The sequence below is a fragment of the Oryzias melastigma genome, linkage group LG15, assembly GCF_002922805.2.
Source record: "Oryzias melastigma strain HK-1 linkage group LG15, ASM292280v2, whole genome shotgun sequence".
NCBI lineage: Eukaryota > Metazoa > Chordata > Actinopteri > Beloniformes > Adrianichthyidae > Oryzias > Oryzias melastigma.
This window is the reverse complement of record NC_050526.1, coordinates 28269256-28285956: the sequence shown is the minus strand read 5'-3', so window position 1 is coordinate 28285956 and position 16701 is coordinate 28269256. Positions and strand designations below refer to the sequence as shown.

Below are 16701 nucleotides of genomic sequence, written 5' to 3'. Positions count from 1 at the left end.
CTTATAAGAGTTTTGAAAATTCATACCTATGAGTTTGTAAAGATGTTCATTTAGTCAGAAATGTATGTTTAGGTCGACAGAGCGTTAGCATTAGCCGTCCTATGGGAAATTCCAATAAATGTTAGCATCATATGTTAGCGGACTTTAGCTTTAGGTGCTAAATTGATTTATTTCTTTTATTAATCGATTATTGATCTATTAGGCTTAAATTGATTCAAATTGATTAATCAATTCTATTAACCCAGCCCTTCTTTTTTGAGCTTCTTTGAGCTAAATTAAAACCTCTAAGAGGAGTTCAAACTTGTAAAGGTGATTTTTTTTTTCTTTTTTTTTTCTTCTTGATGTCAGACTCACTTTGGTTTTAGTGCTGAGAGGCTGAGACTTCACTTTGTCATCTTTGCTTTTGGAGATCCTCAGGAACTGTTTCAGATCTCCCTGTGAGTAAAAGAACAAGCAAACGTGATAAGGATGAAAAAAAATGCTTTTGTTTAACCCTTTAACACCAGAGCTCCAGTGTTAACGTTCTTTGATGTAATGTAACTTTTCAACCATTAACACGATCAACGTAATTCCAGGAGATTGTGCAGGAGAAAAGCGGCCGCTTTTCTCCTGCACAATCTCCTGGAATTACGTTGATCGTGTTAATGGTTGAAAAGTTAAGTATGTTAAAGATTTTGTGTCAGGTGTTAAAGGGTTAATGTGTCAACACACGCGTGTGCGTGTACCCGGTCATAGTACTCCAGGATCATGTAGTGTGGCTCTGCTTCTCTGCACAGGCCGAGCAGGCGGACGACGTTGGCGTGGCTCAGCTTGGAGAACATCTCGGCTTCACGGCGGAAGTCTTGCTGTAGCTGCTCATCTCTGGTCTGCAGACTCTTCACCAGCACCACCGTCTCCTCTTCGCCCTCCTCGATGTTTTTGGCTTTGGCCAGCAACACCTCGCCGAACTCCCCTTTCCCTGTGCACACATTCTCGGTTCAGATCAGAGCGCAGCTTGGAGAGGACAGGAGGTGAGATGGTTACCTAACGTGGTGATGGTTTGGAGGTTTGCGCGAGGAAACTGAAGTTTGTCGTTGTTGACGTGGCTGTGGCGCTTCTCGGTTGTTGCGCTGGTTCCCATGTTGGTGAGCGCCACTTCCTCCTGGATCTCAGCGGTGGTGTGGCCATTTTGCTGAACTGCCCCTCCTAGCAAAAACACAGACTTAATTCTGATCAACCACGACAAACAAAACATGTTTATTTAACTGAATTCACCTCCATAATAATCATCTACTGTTCTGTGCAATTCCTACAGTGAACACAGGGGGCAGCAAACACCACCAGACAGTTTCAGGAGCCTCAACAACAACATGATGCAGCTTCTTACCATTTAGACACTCCATCTCAGGCTCCTCGCCCTCCTGGCCCTTTTGCAGCCTTTTGGCGTTTCGTCTCTTCTTGCAGTAGAACATCAGTCCCAACACCACAATGATGTAAGCCACAGCCGCTCCCACAGACAGGCCGATGGTTTGGATCATCTTGTAAGGAGCCCGTTCTTCGTCTACATCAAATGCATGTGTCGGCTTCTCTGTTTGGCAAAGAAATCCTATGAGTTAGTTAAAACAAAATGCTGATTTTACACCAAAACATACTAATGAAGATGGTTTTCAAGCAGCTGAATGAAGAAACGTATTCACTTAAATTAATTTACATCAAATCATCTTATCGGCTCTTATCTGGTTTTGTTGAAAGCACAAACATCTAAATTTTTTTTTCTCCACCAGAGGTGATCTGGAACACATTCTGTCCTTCTGGTTCTGATGAAACCCTCTTAAAGCATGACTGTGTGTGTGAGGCTCACCTACTACATACAGCTGAGCCACGTGGGATTTGATGCTGCAGCTGTTTCCAGCCACACAGGTGTACCTGCCCGTATCATCTGTGGTGACGTCAGAGATCACCAAGGAGCCATTGGGCATCTTCTGGAACCTAGGAGACAGAGAAGAAGCAGGTTAGATGAAGTGCAACGGTCAGAAACTAAGGAAAAGAAGAAAAGAGGTTTAGAAAGGCTGAATGTGCACCAAAAAAGTCCTTTAAAAATCTAAACTCTCTGCTTGTTGTACTTTTTGTCAAGTTTAAAACGATCTTTTATCAATTCTGTGTTTTACTTCATCTGTCTTTGATCCATTTGAGTTACTAAAACTTTCTGCTTATCGCAAACTTTTTACTCTACTTGTGACGCATGTTTTAGTTCAACTCTCTTGGAAAAAACTTTCAAGTAATAGAAGCAGAAGACGGAGGAAGTTCTTCATTGATTCCAAGAGAAACATCCTGGTAATCAATGAGTTCATTGTTAACACAGAAAAACTCAAATTTAGCATAAAGAAATGAGAAGTTTCACATAATCTGCACAGTTATTAAAAGAACTGTTTCAGTATTTTGTTTTTCAGATGATGAGGAAGGTTAAATGTCGGTCTCTGGGTCTGTCCTGCAGCAAAGCGTGAAGCGTGGCGTGGTCACATATGTGGTTTTCCCCTATTGCTCTTACTTTTATTTTTAATCAGAATATTGTGAAAAATAAATACATGTATCTTTGGCTCAAAGTGAACAAAACAAAAGGGTTACGACCATATTAGGAATGTGGGTGCGGTTAACAAAAAAAAAAAAATCTCTGTTGCCAAGTAAATGCAAAAATGTACTTTTCCCAATTCTTTTAAAAATTACATAGATCTATCAGTCACTCCCAGGCGACCAAAAAATAAAATGGTTGCTATGGAGATAAACCAACAGAAAAGCTGCCATTTAAAAAAAAAAATGCAGTCTAACATGTAGCTCAGACCAGGGTGGCTGCGGCACAAGGCTATGCTGAGGTGCTCACAGTTTTTATTTATTCATTTTTCTGTAACCATGACATGTTCATTCTTTATCTTTTACTTTATCTTGTGATTCAGATAAGAGTCATCGGACATAAAGGTTGTTTATTCTCAGAGGCTCTGATTATAATCTAGATTTTCAGATTATTTAGTGAAAATTTTAGCCTAAAAAAAAAAATCCACAAACTTAAGACTGATCAATCAGTTTCATACAGCACTGGTTTCACGCCAAACTTCTTCCTTATTTTCCAAAAAAGCTGCTTGGATGCGCCTTGAAGGTTAAGTCAAATGAACAGATGTCATACTTTTGTTTTTTCAGCATCAAGGAGACAGGGAGTGGTTGAAGTTAATCTAAGATGTTTGTTAAAAATAAATCAACAAGACAATTTATAACATTTCATGAGTTGAGTTTCAAACTAGCAGGTTAGCCGGCAAATGCAAAGATGTAGTTGATTTTTGGAGTTGTGCTGACCTCTTGTTCTTGCTCATGTCCAGCATGGTGTCCTTCAGCATCCAGTGGATGTGGGGCTCAGGGTCTCCGGTGGCCTGGCAGTGCAGGATAGCCGTGTGGCCCTGATACACCGTGGTGTTTTCTGGCTCCAACTTGAACCGAATGTACACTGAAGACACAAAACATCATTAACAAGAGTTCAGTTTTCATTTTAAAACATCTGAAAACAGAAGTGGGAGGAGCTTACCAGCTACAATGAGAGTCACCAGGGCTCTGATCTCCCCCTGCAGGCTGTTGGAGGCGATGCATGTGTAGTTCCCGGCGTCGCTGCGGGTCACTTTGGTGAACTGGAGCTGGCCGTTCCTCTGCTCAACGTGAGGCAGCAGTTCTCCTCCACCTGCAGGACACAGGCGGTGACGTTTCATCAAGGCGGATGAAGAAAGAAAAGATCTTCAAACTCGTCATTCGGCTCTGTCGTACCTGCTTTGGTCCAGCGGATTGTGGGGGGTTCTCTGCCCTTAGCTGAGCACTGGATGGTGATCTCCTTATCCAGCTCCAGGCACTGGGACGGCTGGGGGGTCGGCGTGAATTTCAGCTTCTCTAGAGAGAGCAGACATACGTCATGTGGCTTATCCTCTGGAGTGGCTCCACAGAAAAATGCAGCCTGAGATCAGCGACGCGTCAGGTCATCCATCAGCGCCACAGACAGGAATGCCTCATGAGGATCCGGCTCTAAAGCAAGAGCATGAGTCACGCTCACACCTCTGTGGGTGTCCTGTAGGAACACAGGCCCTCAGGAGCAGCTGCTGCTTCACCTTCTAACGGCATAAATCACACAATTTTGCTAAAAACGTTAAACAGGAGAAGAGCAGACGAATTAGAGCCTTTATTGATCCCCAGATTCGCCCCCACAGCTCACCGAGTACGGCGACTCGAGCGTGGGCAGACAGGCTGGCGCCAGCGGTCCTGGCTTCACAGCTGTACACGTGAGCGTCGTACACCTCCACGTTATTGATCCTGAGGGTGCCGTTGGGGAACACTTTAAAGCGCGGGTCCTCGGGTTTGACCACGGCGGCGTTGCGCATCCACGTGACCTCGGGCTGGGGGTTGGCTCGAGTGTGACAGTGGAGGTATCCGGGTTTACCTTCCTCCAAGTTGCTGTCCTGAGGTTTCATCACCCACTCTGGAGGAGCTGTGTAGACAAACACACACATGTACAGTAATGAGTCCTGCTGTGTGGAAGAGGCTCCCAGAGTTCCTACTATGATAACAGGATGTACAGCAGAGCAAACGATGGCGGCTCCGTTACCGAACACTGGTGCCAACCTATAACCACCCGCCGCAATGTGGGTTCAGAGCTGCAAATTGGCCTCCATAGGTTGACAGTTGCAGTTCTTCATCAGAAAAAAATGATGAAGGTTTTGAATTTTTTTGTTTCTTTTGAAGGGTTTCAAGCTTTCAAAGCTTTTAAAGCTTCACAAATCATGTTTCTGTAATGTTTCACACTCCTCACAACACACTTTATCCACTTTTCTCAAACAGACATGTGCATTTTCCTCATTTTATGTTTAAACATTCATAGAAAATAAGTCCAGTATTATAGAATGAAAACAAAGACCTGATCGCAATTGAAGATTTATGTCGATTTAAACACATTCCGTACAGGAGACACAGCACTGACAATGGTCTACAGCCAATCAGGACGCAGAACACAATGTGTTTTAAAAAAAAAGAAAAAAAGAAAAAAAGGATGCAAAATTGCACTTCAAAAAAAATGTGTAACAGCAAGACTGCAATAAAGCGAGGGAACAGTATTTCTATAAAACCCAAAAATGATCAGAAACGTGATCTTTAAAACTTCTCAGTTTTGCGACAGAAACTGTAAGATTTTAAAAGATCAACTTTTATTTTTTGACCCTTCCCCCCACCCGTTTGCTTTCTTCAGGTCCATCAGAGTCTGTGTGCGAGTGACTTACTGGCCACGGTGACTGTAGCCTCCTGCGTTCTCCGTCCCGCCTTGTTCTGGGCCACGCAGGTGTAAACGCCAGAATCTCCCTCCATTGTGGGGTTGAAGACTAGGTTCAGGCCGTCCTGGAACACCCGACCTTCAGTGGGGATCCGCTGGCCGTCCCTCTCCCACCACACGTCGGGGCTCGGTTTGCCCCGTGGGGGCCGACACGCCACCCGCTGCTGGGTGTTGACTTGGAAGACCTTTGACATCTTGGGCTCCATGTCTTCTATTTCTGTAGAGAGGAGGACAGAGAATACATTTCAGGCAGAAGGATCGGATCTGTAGGTCTGTGGGGTCAGAGCAGCAGATCCAATAAAAAACTGAACAGTAGTCAAAATCACAGACTGCTGTGGGAATAAACCGGAACCCGTGTGCGGTGGGTCATATCAGACTTGGCAGCTCCTACAAAGAAAGTGAGGCAGGATTGGAGCAACAAAAGCCACGGGACCTTCCACTGCTGTGAGCTTTAACCCCCAGGGTCCACAGTCATTAAACGGTTATGAGTCTCCAGAACCCCAACAACTGATCACAGAGATCACACAGGAGAAGCATCAAACATGTTTTCAGCGTCAGGAGTGAAGGTGGAGCTCTAACGGACCGTTTAAACTTGTTCCTAAATACGGAATTCTGCTGTCACACAATCCCCCATAATGCCTGCAGGGATTACCAGCAGATTAAGTGAATTAAGGTATTTAAATGGAGCTGTGGTTCAGTGAGTTAAAACTGCAGTTACAGTCGTACCTCGTTAATCCAAACCCTTCGGGGGGGAAAGGAGCCGTTCATGGGAAACCAGCGTTCAGGGCATTAAAACGTGCTTATGGAGAATAATGGACCTGCATGCACTAGCTGGTTAATGAAATGAAAATAACAAGCTTAAGTCTGAAGAAGCCTGTTAGAATGCTTTCATGTAATCTTCTAATAATTAAACTTTTATTTTGGTTCTTTTTCTTCCTGCAGAGACAACAGTTTGGGTTTTAATAACGTTTTTGGACATTTTTTTTCCCTCAACATTTTAGCTTCTTTTTTCATTTTTTTGCACTGGTCTTTGATTGTGAACTGCTGATCTGTGTGGAGGAAGCTGAAGAAGCTTGGACCATCTTTAAACCAAATTAGGAGGAAGCAGAAATTGGTCCAGTTCAGTTCTGCCGTGCCGGATGTCAATAAGAGAATTTGATTATAATTAGCGAGTCTTGGCTTGCAGTGAGAGCAACAGGAAACAAGCGGCAAAAGGCTCAGAAACCGATCGGGGGGTGAACGCTTGCTCCCCCCTCTCTGAGCGTACAGAGTTACAGGTTCATCTGTCAGCAGCTGCAGATCCATGTGTGTCTGTGTGTGTACCAGCGATGACCAGGGAGGCCTCCAGGGCCACGTGGGATCCTCGGAGACCACGACCAACACATTTGTAGGTTCCAGTGTTCCTGGGTTTGACCTGTTTGATGAGCAGGCTGCCGTTGGACAACAGGAAGACGCTGGTGAGGAAGCACAAGCACCAAGCATGACATTTTCTGCAGGGGAATCCCTTTGAGTTTACATTTTTGCATCTGTAAAAGCAGCCACCACCTTAAACGAGTTTATCTTTTAAATAATTTCACATAAAGTGATCCTCATCAGGTAATCCAGCTTTGACTGGGTAGGTTCATGCAAACAGCACAGGTGAAAAACAACTGTTTTCCTGCACAAAGCTCCAGTTTTAGCACCAAACCCTGATCAATAAACACAAACCCTCAGGTCTGCTTTCTAAAAACAGTCTGAAGGTTTCATATTTTCTGACGTTCCGATGCTGACTCATCACTACATCGGAAACCGAGACACACTTTTACTGTAAATCTTTAGAGCAGGACCGTGCAAAGCATTTCCTGGACATGTGGTGGTCAGCTGATTGCAGCTTGAGGGCTGTTTTAATGTCAAGTGTCAGCATGAGACCAACAGACTTCTCTTTGGGCTGCAGAGAAAGGTTGGGTTCAAGTGGTGAAGAGAAATCTATATTTATGACAGATGCACAACAGCCTCTGATTGGTGGGAAATCTCTCCATAGTGCCCACCCTCCATATAGCTAAAGGTGGATGAAATGCAGGTCAAAACAGTGAGGTAGAGTTAAGGTGCATGATGGGAATCGCCTTACCGGGATTTGTTGGACAGCGAGTCGTCTTCATGGAACCACTCCAGCGTCGGAGGAGGTTCCGCGGTGAACTGACAGTGGAAAACCGCCTCCTCATTCTTCATCACCACCTGGTCTTCAGGAGTGACCACCGGCCGCGGGAAGCTCTCATCTGCAGGAGACGCACAGGCATCTCCAGGTTAGATCTGCAGACCACCGACCTTCGCCTGTCAGGAGATACCTTCAGATCTGCTTTATTAAGAGCTGCCAACAGCAGGATCTGATGCAGCACAACGGCGCCCCCCCACCTTGAAGAGTTATAATTGGGTCACTGAGAAGATCCTGCAGCTTAAAGATCATTGTCTACTTTTCTCTCAGGTCATAGAATCATGAACTGAGGATCATCTCTAATCTGAGGATCATCTTTTAATCCAAAAACAAGGCCTGATATCAGATTAAAACAAAACACTGGAAAACCATTCTTCCAGATAAATGCACAAAAAAATATGGAGTTTTAAATCACAAAAATGAACTAAAATTCATAGTTTTTACAGCGTATGGCCTCTTAGAACCACCTTTGGGCTAAAATGTTATGCCAAAGCAAAGACTCAGAATGGAAAAGTCTGCAGTAAAAACTGAAAACGGTTCTCCTGGAAAAAACTGAAGCGAATCGAGCTCAATAGCATAAAATACCTTTAATCCAGGTTTATGGAGGTGAGTCAAGACTTTACCTGCTGCCAGCTCACAGAGGTGTGGTTGCCAGGAGCAGAAACTGGATCTGGTTAAGGGCTGGTGTGCAGACAAAGAGGGCGTGCACTCACAGAACACCTGGCCCACCCAGGAAGTCCATGACGAAAGCCTCAACCAAAACAGCGCTCAAAGACCAGCAGAGGGGCGGTGACACCATAACCTGCATCTCAACAATCAGCCATTCTTCAGGCTCTATCCCTGCATGTCTGTGTGTGGCGGCAGACCAATTAGAAAGGAGCAGGGAGTCAGGTTTCCTTCACTGAGGCGGTTCTGTACCAACGGGACCCGGTTTGAGGCGTGTTTTTAGCAAATAAAAGCAGAAGACCTGTCAAAGCTGCAGTCAGATCAGGAGCAGCACTTCGCTTTGCGGAGCGTTTCAGCAGTGTGGATGGCGGGGGAGGAAGGTGTTAGCGTGCACTTCAGATAATTACATCTGAAACTCCATCGCTTTCCTGCTCGCTCCACTAATGGGCTTTCTTTGGTCGGTTCAAGCAGTGAAAGTGTGGAATTAGAAAATCTTTGCTGGGAGGAAGCAGATTCATCAGCCTGTACTCACATTTTAAACTGCTTCTATAAATATGGACGTTTGATGATCCTCAGCAGGAGCTGTGGCCTTCAGGAGAACCTGATTTCTCTGAGAAGAGAAGTCTTAGACTCTAGGAATGTACTGGTTTATATTTTTTAGAGGTTTATTTCAATGTTTTTTCTACTTTTTATGTAGGTTTTCCTTTTTGCTCATTTGTTTTCTATAGTATTATTTTATTTGACCAAAATCTAAAGGGAATATTAGAGCAGATATGTGGTTTCTAACCTTAGCTGTTTGGAGAATGAGAAAAAATGTGTTTTTGAGTGTTGACATGTTTATACACTTTACATGTCTGGACAACAGAATGTAAACATTTTTGTCTGACAGGTTGGCGCAACCATTTGGAAGAAGGCGTTTCTCGAGCGTGTGCACACCTATGATGCTGAGGGTGAAGTTTGGATTGCTGCAGACGCTCCCGGCGGCATTTCTGGCGCAGCAGGAGTACAGGCCGTTGTCATCCGGGCTGGCGCTCTTAATGGTGAGCGTTCGCTCCTTGTTGTTGATCTGATGGGTCTTCTCTGTCAGCTTCACGCCGTCTTTGTACCAATGACATGTTGGCCTAACAAAGACAGAAAAGAATGAGTAAAGACAGGAAGCTGAGGAGCAAATGGATCATTTGGAAGGATTGGACTTTACTCAGACTCACCGAGGGTGTCCGTCGATATGACAGCGCAGCGTCACTGGTGAGGAGCTCTGGATATCCTCCTCTGAAAGCGGCTCCTTCAGTGTCAGAGCGCCACTTTCCAGCCCTATAGAAGCAGAAGAAATGTGAGCAGAGTGGAGAAAAACAGGATGAGGCTTAAGACGGACAGGAGGAAACATCAACTTGAGTGGCTGTGCAGGACATACGAGCACAAACGAAAGCGAGGACGGTTAACTGCCTAACTGTGACATCACCGAGTGGCCTCCATTCTCCAGGCAGAGATTTTCACGGTTCACCGGGTCGCTCTGTGAATCTACCGGAGTCCAAGCAGCGCATAAAAGCAGGCAACACATCAGACACGCAGGCTTTGACAACAACTAATCGCACAAAAGGGGATGCAGTAAAGCACAAGGACTTTCACGTTAAAACGAGGAAAAGTCATGAATGCTGCTTCGCAGACATCACATGACGAGGAGGCTAACAAACTTTACTCCAGTGTGTCAACACTTTCAAACACAAAAGGTTAAGAGGAATCATCTGCATGAGCGGCGTGAAGCGCATCAACTGTGACGGAGGGAAAACAAGAGGGGACAAAGCTCAGCTGTCCCTTGGATGGAAACAAACACTGAATCAAATGACGCCGTCCAAAGAGACATTTTATCCCCCTATTGGGAGAAAATAAAATCCTCCTGCAAGCAAACATTTCAAATCACTGAAAGTGCAGAAAAAGCTACAGAGAAAACTGCCAACTGGTGATCTAGAAACGGCACCAGACCAGAGGAAGGAGAGGAAATCGACGTGTCCTCACCTTGGTGCTGCTGAGCAGGAATTCCCCTCGTCCCTCTGCATGTCAACAAATCCTTCAGATGAATGCCAGCAGGGTTTGGTTGTAATTTATGTTCCGATATGTAAGAAGTGGGCGTGTGACAAGCAGTAACTATGTATGCTGTGGTTCCTGAGAGCATGCAAGCATTCAGTGGGGGTTTGTTTGGACTGCATCAGCTCTGTGGGATTTGTATACTGAGCTCGTTTTATGCAACCGTTCCACGAATGCAGAGCTCCTATAATGTCTATGGGTGAGATGTGGACTTGCTGCAACTTCTCACTGTGGATCATCTATGAAATATGAACCAGACACGGAGAGGAGGAGCAAGGGCGAGATGCAGCATCCCCGAGAGGTCAGATGGGGCGCTGCAGGAAGAAATGTCACGATGAATAAAACAGGAAGCTGGAAGTTCTCTGAGGGATCATGGAGACCGTCTCTACAATAACAAGCTCCCCTTTCACTTATATCATCCCCATCTGAGACGGCCACCGCTCATTAGATCCTTCTGAAGCAGAAGCACAACAACTGTGTGTTCACTCCACACTCAACGAGTGAGTACACATGTCTGGGAGAGTTGTCTAGTGCAAATGTGTGAAGAAAAGAACCAAAACGATAGTGGTGATGCAGATGTATTCAAGCATCTGTGACACACAAAGACTGAGGTGAATCATACGTTTTGTTTATTATCAACAGCTCAGACAAAATGTAAAGTCCAGGAGGATGTGATGAACATCTCAGCTTTGAAGACTCAAGGCCAAACTACTGGAAAGAGCCATAAATAGGATGAAGAAATGAGAAAATGAACCACATTTTACAGACTTATTCTGTTGAAAATGTTTTAGTGTTTTTAAGTTTTTAAGATTTTTTCTGATGATGGAGAAAGCATATAAAAGAAAATTAAGCTCAAAATTGCATTTCTGAGTATTTCTTTATTCACATCTTTGTGAATCAGTAGAAAAGATGATAGGCGAGCTACAAGCTTCCTGCTCCGCTCATTCTGATGATGCACTTACAGAAAAAAAGATCCATGTGCGTTTTTGTTTTCCTCATCTGAGCTGGAATCTGGATGACTAATATAGCTTGCCGTTTTTGTTGCACCGCTAATGTTAGGTTGGGGGTGCAATGGGCTTTAAGATAGCAGAAGAGCACATAAAGGGATGATGGGAAGTTGGAGAACCAACGGTCCCGCCGGCAAACCTCGGTCAATTTCTAGAAAACAACACAGGATTTTTGGTTTTGGCTGAAAACAGCATATTTCATAATTAAAAAAAAACCACAGGGAAAGCTTTGAAAACAGATTAAAAGATGAACGGAGTGGGAGTTTTTAGGAATGCTGTCAGAACCACAGATCTGCAAAAGATAACCCCAAACCTTTGGGTGAAGAAAGAAGTCTGGGTGTTTTAAGAACCAAAATGTGTTAGGAGAGAATCTTTGCAGGATACATTTTACACATTATTTATGATCCAAGTGTGTTTACTACAACTGGAAATCTGCTGATTCCATCAATAAACTAAAAAAAGAGGCTGCGACTCATGAATACTGTGCTTCATCATTTTTAGCCAAAATTAATTGAAAATATGAAAAATGTTGCAAATATGCGACAATCCACTTTGAGTCCAAAATGACCTAAATGTAGCATCTACTTAAAAGCAAAAACATAAGTGATTTTTTTGTATCTGGAAATAAATTCAGGGCTTAAGGCGTGAAAAATATCAGTTCCTACTTTCATTGAAACATATAATTTAAAGATGTAACAAATCAAGTCTGGTTTAAATATGCAGACTTGATAAAACTTGACTAATATTTTTTTCTAAAAAGGTTTTATAGCATGGTTCAATCTGTCTGCATTTTTAGGTTTATTACATCAAATGTTATTTCTACAACATGGTGTAAAGTCTAGGTATGTTTGTGACTCACAACTGAACGACTGAATCTCTTTAATTCGTTCACAAGTTCATTTAATTTCACACCAAATCAACTCCAAACATTTGTTTTGTTAAAACAAATTATTTATATTTAGATTTGTAATAAAAATGGATCTGAACTAAGCTGGAGTTCTCTGAATAAATTGGTGAATTATTACAATATTAACCCATAAAAAGATTTTTTTGCTGTAAACTCCCTTTTTGTAAATGGATTTTTGGATATTAAGTTCTTTTAAATTCGGCCTGGTCTTTCTAAGAGGCATCACAACTTCATTTACAGTTGGGGTTGTCCAGCTGTCCGTACAGAAGCCTTTCTTTTCATAACCCACTGATGGCAAATGGCTTCTCATAATCCCTCCAAGAATGCATGACTAAGTATTTGAGCGAGCCTGGGAGGCCGTCATCAGGCAGACGCCGTCATCAGGCCGCTATAATTATTATGTTAGAGGCAGAACAGGCAGCAGATGAAATGTGTGGAGGCAGATGCTCGGACTGCTCATTCCTCAGCATATGCTTCTCTTGACTGTTACTACGGAGAAGGAGTTGGGGTGGGGGGGGTCTTCATATGGACTGACAACAACCATAAGACTCTGGGAAATTAGATGGGTGACTCAAACATTAAAGAAGAAGGAAATAAAGAGTTCAGGTGAAGGTGTCAGTCAAATTTCTGACATCAGAAAGATGGAGATACGAGAAGAGAAAAAGAAAATATTCAATCAGAAATTGCTCTGAAGAATATAAGTTCTCATTATAAACAGAGTTTGTTCAACAACAAAGTAAACAGTAAACTGTGGAGCAAAAACTAATTTAGTAAGTGACAGATGTGGCTGTCATTTAGCCTGAATAGAAAGCTTCAGAGGAAACATGGAATATAAAGACGAATGCATCAAGACTCAGGAAGCAACTGCATTATATGAACGGGGGGGTTACAGTTTAAGCTGCGACTGAATATTTTTCCCTCATTCCTGGAAGCCACCCCAATGAACCCACCGCACATTTTCTAAGAGTGTGTGTAAAGCTGTGCCCCCCCAGCAGTAAGAAACAGCCCAACAATGGCGGTCCTTCAGCCTGACGCTCCAGCTGGGTGCAGTCTTACCCCACAAAGGGCCCTGGGGGGGGCTGAAACCAGCACTAGTGAAAACAGAAGGGGAATAATTACCCTAGAGTAACTCTGCTGGCAGGATTAGCCCACCCACCACTGAAAGCAAGATAAATGAACCCCCCCCCTCTCTCTTTGGTGGGGATGGGGGAACACTTTGGTCCATCACATGTACAGTGCATATGGACCCACCCCTCCTTTACATCCTACATTTACTATGATGCACGCAAACTTGCACACACATGACTGAATGCACATGCAGGATTAATGCCAGGGGGGTTGGGGGCATCACTTTAAAGCTTTACCCAACTGTGTAGTTGCTTAGTATATGTTGGATAAATATGGCATTTTTCATCATAACATGAATGGATCAACCAGTGAGTGTAAACGCATGACCAGCTAACCTGCTCTATGTGTCATACAAACACAAACCATGTAAACATGGTCATAATTGAGTTAAATCCAACACACCACTAAGCACACCCACTCAAGTGCTTCTTTTCCATGTCTTTCCCTTTTTGTCTGCATTAGTATTTTTGGAGATGTTTCATGAAAGTTCTGAATCTGTAATATTAATGAACTGTAAGACTGACTACAGATCTAGATGCGAGGAAGAATACATATTTTTCACTATAAAACTGTTGCCGGTAATATTATCAGCTGGTCTGCAGCAAATGAAGGGAACACACTTCAAAACTTTCATCATAAGATCTCTTTGTTCAGAAACTCACCAGGTCATTGTCAATACCTGCTACACAAGCTAACTATGCCGTGTATTGCGTTTCTGTAGAACTGTTCTGTGATTCCAGTTAATGAACCATCGACTATCTGAGAACTGGACTAAGTGAGTGTGGCATCACCCGCTCCAACCAAATAAGGTACCTTTAGTTGCCATTTTGTTAGGATAAGGACGCCGCTAGTCTGCAGTGTTTGGTCCAAGTCGGTATGAGTCAACGTTACTATGGCAAACCCGCTAAAACAATCTGGAGGGAGCTTGTTGAAAGGACACACCCCTACCACTTTAAAGTGGGCTGCACCAAATCTGTCAAGCATTATGAATGTTGGATGTGTGGGCCAGTGGGCTCCACCTACTTTTATTGAGGCAGCTGATTGGTCAGTTTATAACTTGAATTACAGGAAAAAAATATCATGAAAAAAAATGCGGATTATCAAAAAAAAAAAAAAAAAGTTATTGGAGCAAGAATAGTTATTTTGACAAATAGAATAATTAAGTAAAAGCTGTTATTTTTCTTCTTAGAAGTCTATGGGATTTTGGCTTCTTAATGTAAGCTAGGGGTGTGCCAAAATATCGATATTGCTTTATTTAGTCCTGCAAATGATTCTCGATGTTTTCTTACCAAGTATAGATGTTTTATTTCTGTTTGGAGAAGCTGTAAAACCTTAAACTCGTCATCTTTTGGTGAGACGTTCCTTTAGAGGTAGACAGCAAGACCGCCAGTCATGACCACCAACGTGTCTGGCAGCTACACTACATTTTAGATGCAGAATACCGTATAGAATACCTTCAATAAATTCCAGCTCAAATAGCAGTTTGTTACTTTGGGCGTGTCACTCCTTTAAGATCCCCCTCCCACCCCCCAAAACCCCGGTCAGGAATCGAGTCGTTTTACTTCTGGGTAGGAAAAGACTCAATATAACTAATATTTTATAAATAATTTGCTTTTTAGTGGTCCAAAGGTCATATATGATCTTATATATTGATATAGTTCACTCTGAAAGGCTTAAGAAAATCATGGTAGGGCCCCTTTAAGACTTTTTGTGTCAGACCACAGCATTGAAAAATGTCAACCCCTTGAGGGATTAACTCGAGTTGCTAAATTATTTTAGATTATTTGGATTAGATTATAAGATTATTTTAAACTAGAAGAAATTAGAAAAGTTGGATGTGTTTGACAATTATTTAAGAGTCATCTTGTTTATGGTTGTTCAATTAAAAGCAACAGTAAGAAATCCAGAAACCATCATTTATAAACAGTAAAGGTTTAGGATTTGGAAATGAAGATGAGACACCTGCACTAGATTATATTAGGATGACAGGACAGTTAATCTGATTTAAAACGGGAGGATTCAATCCTGATGTGTGTGATCTACGAGCTTCACACTCAGGACTAACATTTCTATACAGAAAACTCAAAGACGTGTGTCGTCTCCTTCAACAGTCTACTGGGAGGTCTCATCACTATCCTGTGATCGACCTTACGAGAAGCAACAAAGAAAAGCTCCCATCACTGCCAGCAAGCAGGAGATGTCCTCTCAGTGCCCTACCTGCCAATTTTACTGCACCCTTTAGTACACACACCTCTAACACCTCAAAACATACACCCTAGTACACACAATCACACATACATCACACAAGGAAGGTGGGACCTAGGACTTTCTGTCCCCTACCCGATCTTTGGTGGGGGGGTCCCTTGGTCCGGTAGCCTTGTCTCTTGGGTGCGGTCTCCTCTCCACGCAGGGAGAGGGATACCCGAGATTTAAGACCAAGAGCAGGGGATCAAATTACATCGGAGCCTGGGGGTGTCCAGGTCTCGGTGGTGAAGGTTCTGGTCCTTGCTCTCAAGGAGTGGACCTTTCCAAAAACTCCAGTGGGTGAGCCTGGTCAGGCCTTGTTTAGAACACCCCTCTGGGGCCCCGCTTTTCTTGAGTGTCCCTCTCCTAGGTGGGGGTGGGCTGCCCCAGCCTCGCTCCCCCCCAGGCCTCCTGCAGCGGGGGTGGGCGGTTGTCTGGAGCGTGGGGGCGGGTCGATGCTCGGTAACCCTGGGTGGTGGTGGGGTGCTCGTCTGGGGTTGACGGGCAAATTCCTTTCATGGCCCCGGTGGCGGGTGTAAGGGAGTCCTGGCTGCTACTGCTGCCTCGGCGGGGGGTCTTGGTGTGGGGATGGCCGGGCGCTCTCCCCTTTTATACATTCCTTTATCCTCCATCTCAGCAAAACATAAACACTCACCTGAGCACAGGTGTGAGCTCACCTTAATAATAGTATGCGTGACAGAATGAAAGACTTAACATGTGTGGGTTTATATGCATAAGTTTATGTGTGAACTGCAGTTGTATTGTGTAAATTTAGACTAGTTTATATGTGAAAACTATTTTAGCCAACAGGTATGTTTGTAACAACTGAGTGTGTGTGTAGACAGGCCACGCCCATTCCAGATCGCTTTTTACAACTGGTTATTTTATGATGTTACCCCTCCTCTGTTACAATCTTCAACTTTCTCTAAACTTCCCCTCTTTTACCCTTTTTTTGTACCCTTAACACCCCCCCTTCTCTTCTTTTCCGTCCAGTATAACAGAGAGAAAAAAAGTTACAAACATAATCAAAATAAATAAAGTTTAGCATAAAATACAAAAGGGGTTTATACTCAATAAACCCCTGTTGTGACAGTAAAATCTGTCTAACATAAGAGGCTCTCAGCTCGTATCTGTTTGCTCAGCTGTT

General features: G+C 43.5%; 1 protein-coding gene across 1 annotated transcript in view; it reads right to left on the bottom strand.

The window, feature by feature from the left end:
* ptk7b (protein tyrosine kinase 7b) overlaps positions 1-16701 on the bottom strand; it is a 60901-nt gene that overhangs the window by 3052 nt on the left and 41148 nt on the right. The window contains exons 3-16 of the mRNA XM_024297928.2: positions 9395-9497; positions 9123-9307; positions 7437-7584; positions 6653-6783; positions 5280-5546; positions 4223-4495; positions 3784-3903; positions 3551-3700; positions 3325-3472; positions 1841-1968; positions 1367-1567; positions 1024-1185; positions 726-958; positions 355-435 (exon numbers count right to left, since the gene is read on the bottom strand). Of these exons, the coding sequence (XP_024153696.1) occupies positions 355-435; positions 726-958; positions 1024-1185; positions 1367-1567; positions 1841-1968; positions 3325-3472; positions 3551-3700; positions 3784-3903; positions 4223-4495; positions 5280-5546; positions 6653-6783; positions 7437-7584; positions 9123-9307; positions 9395-9497 (2330 nt within the window). The remainder of the gene's footprint in view (positions 1-354; positions 436-725; positions 959-1023; positions 1186-1366; positions 1568-1840; positions 1969-3324; positions 3473-3550; positions 3701-3783; positions 3904-4222; positions 4496-5279; positions 5547-6652; positions 6784-7436; positions 7585-9122; positions 9308-9394; positions 9498-16701) is intronic.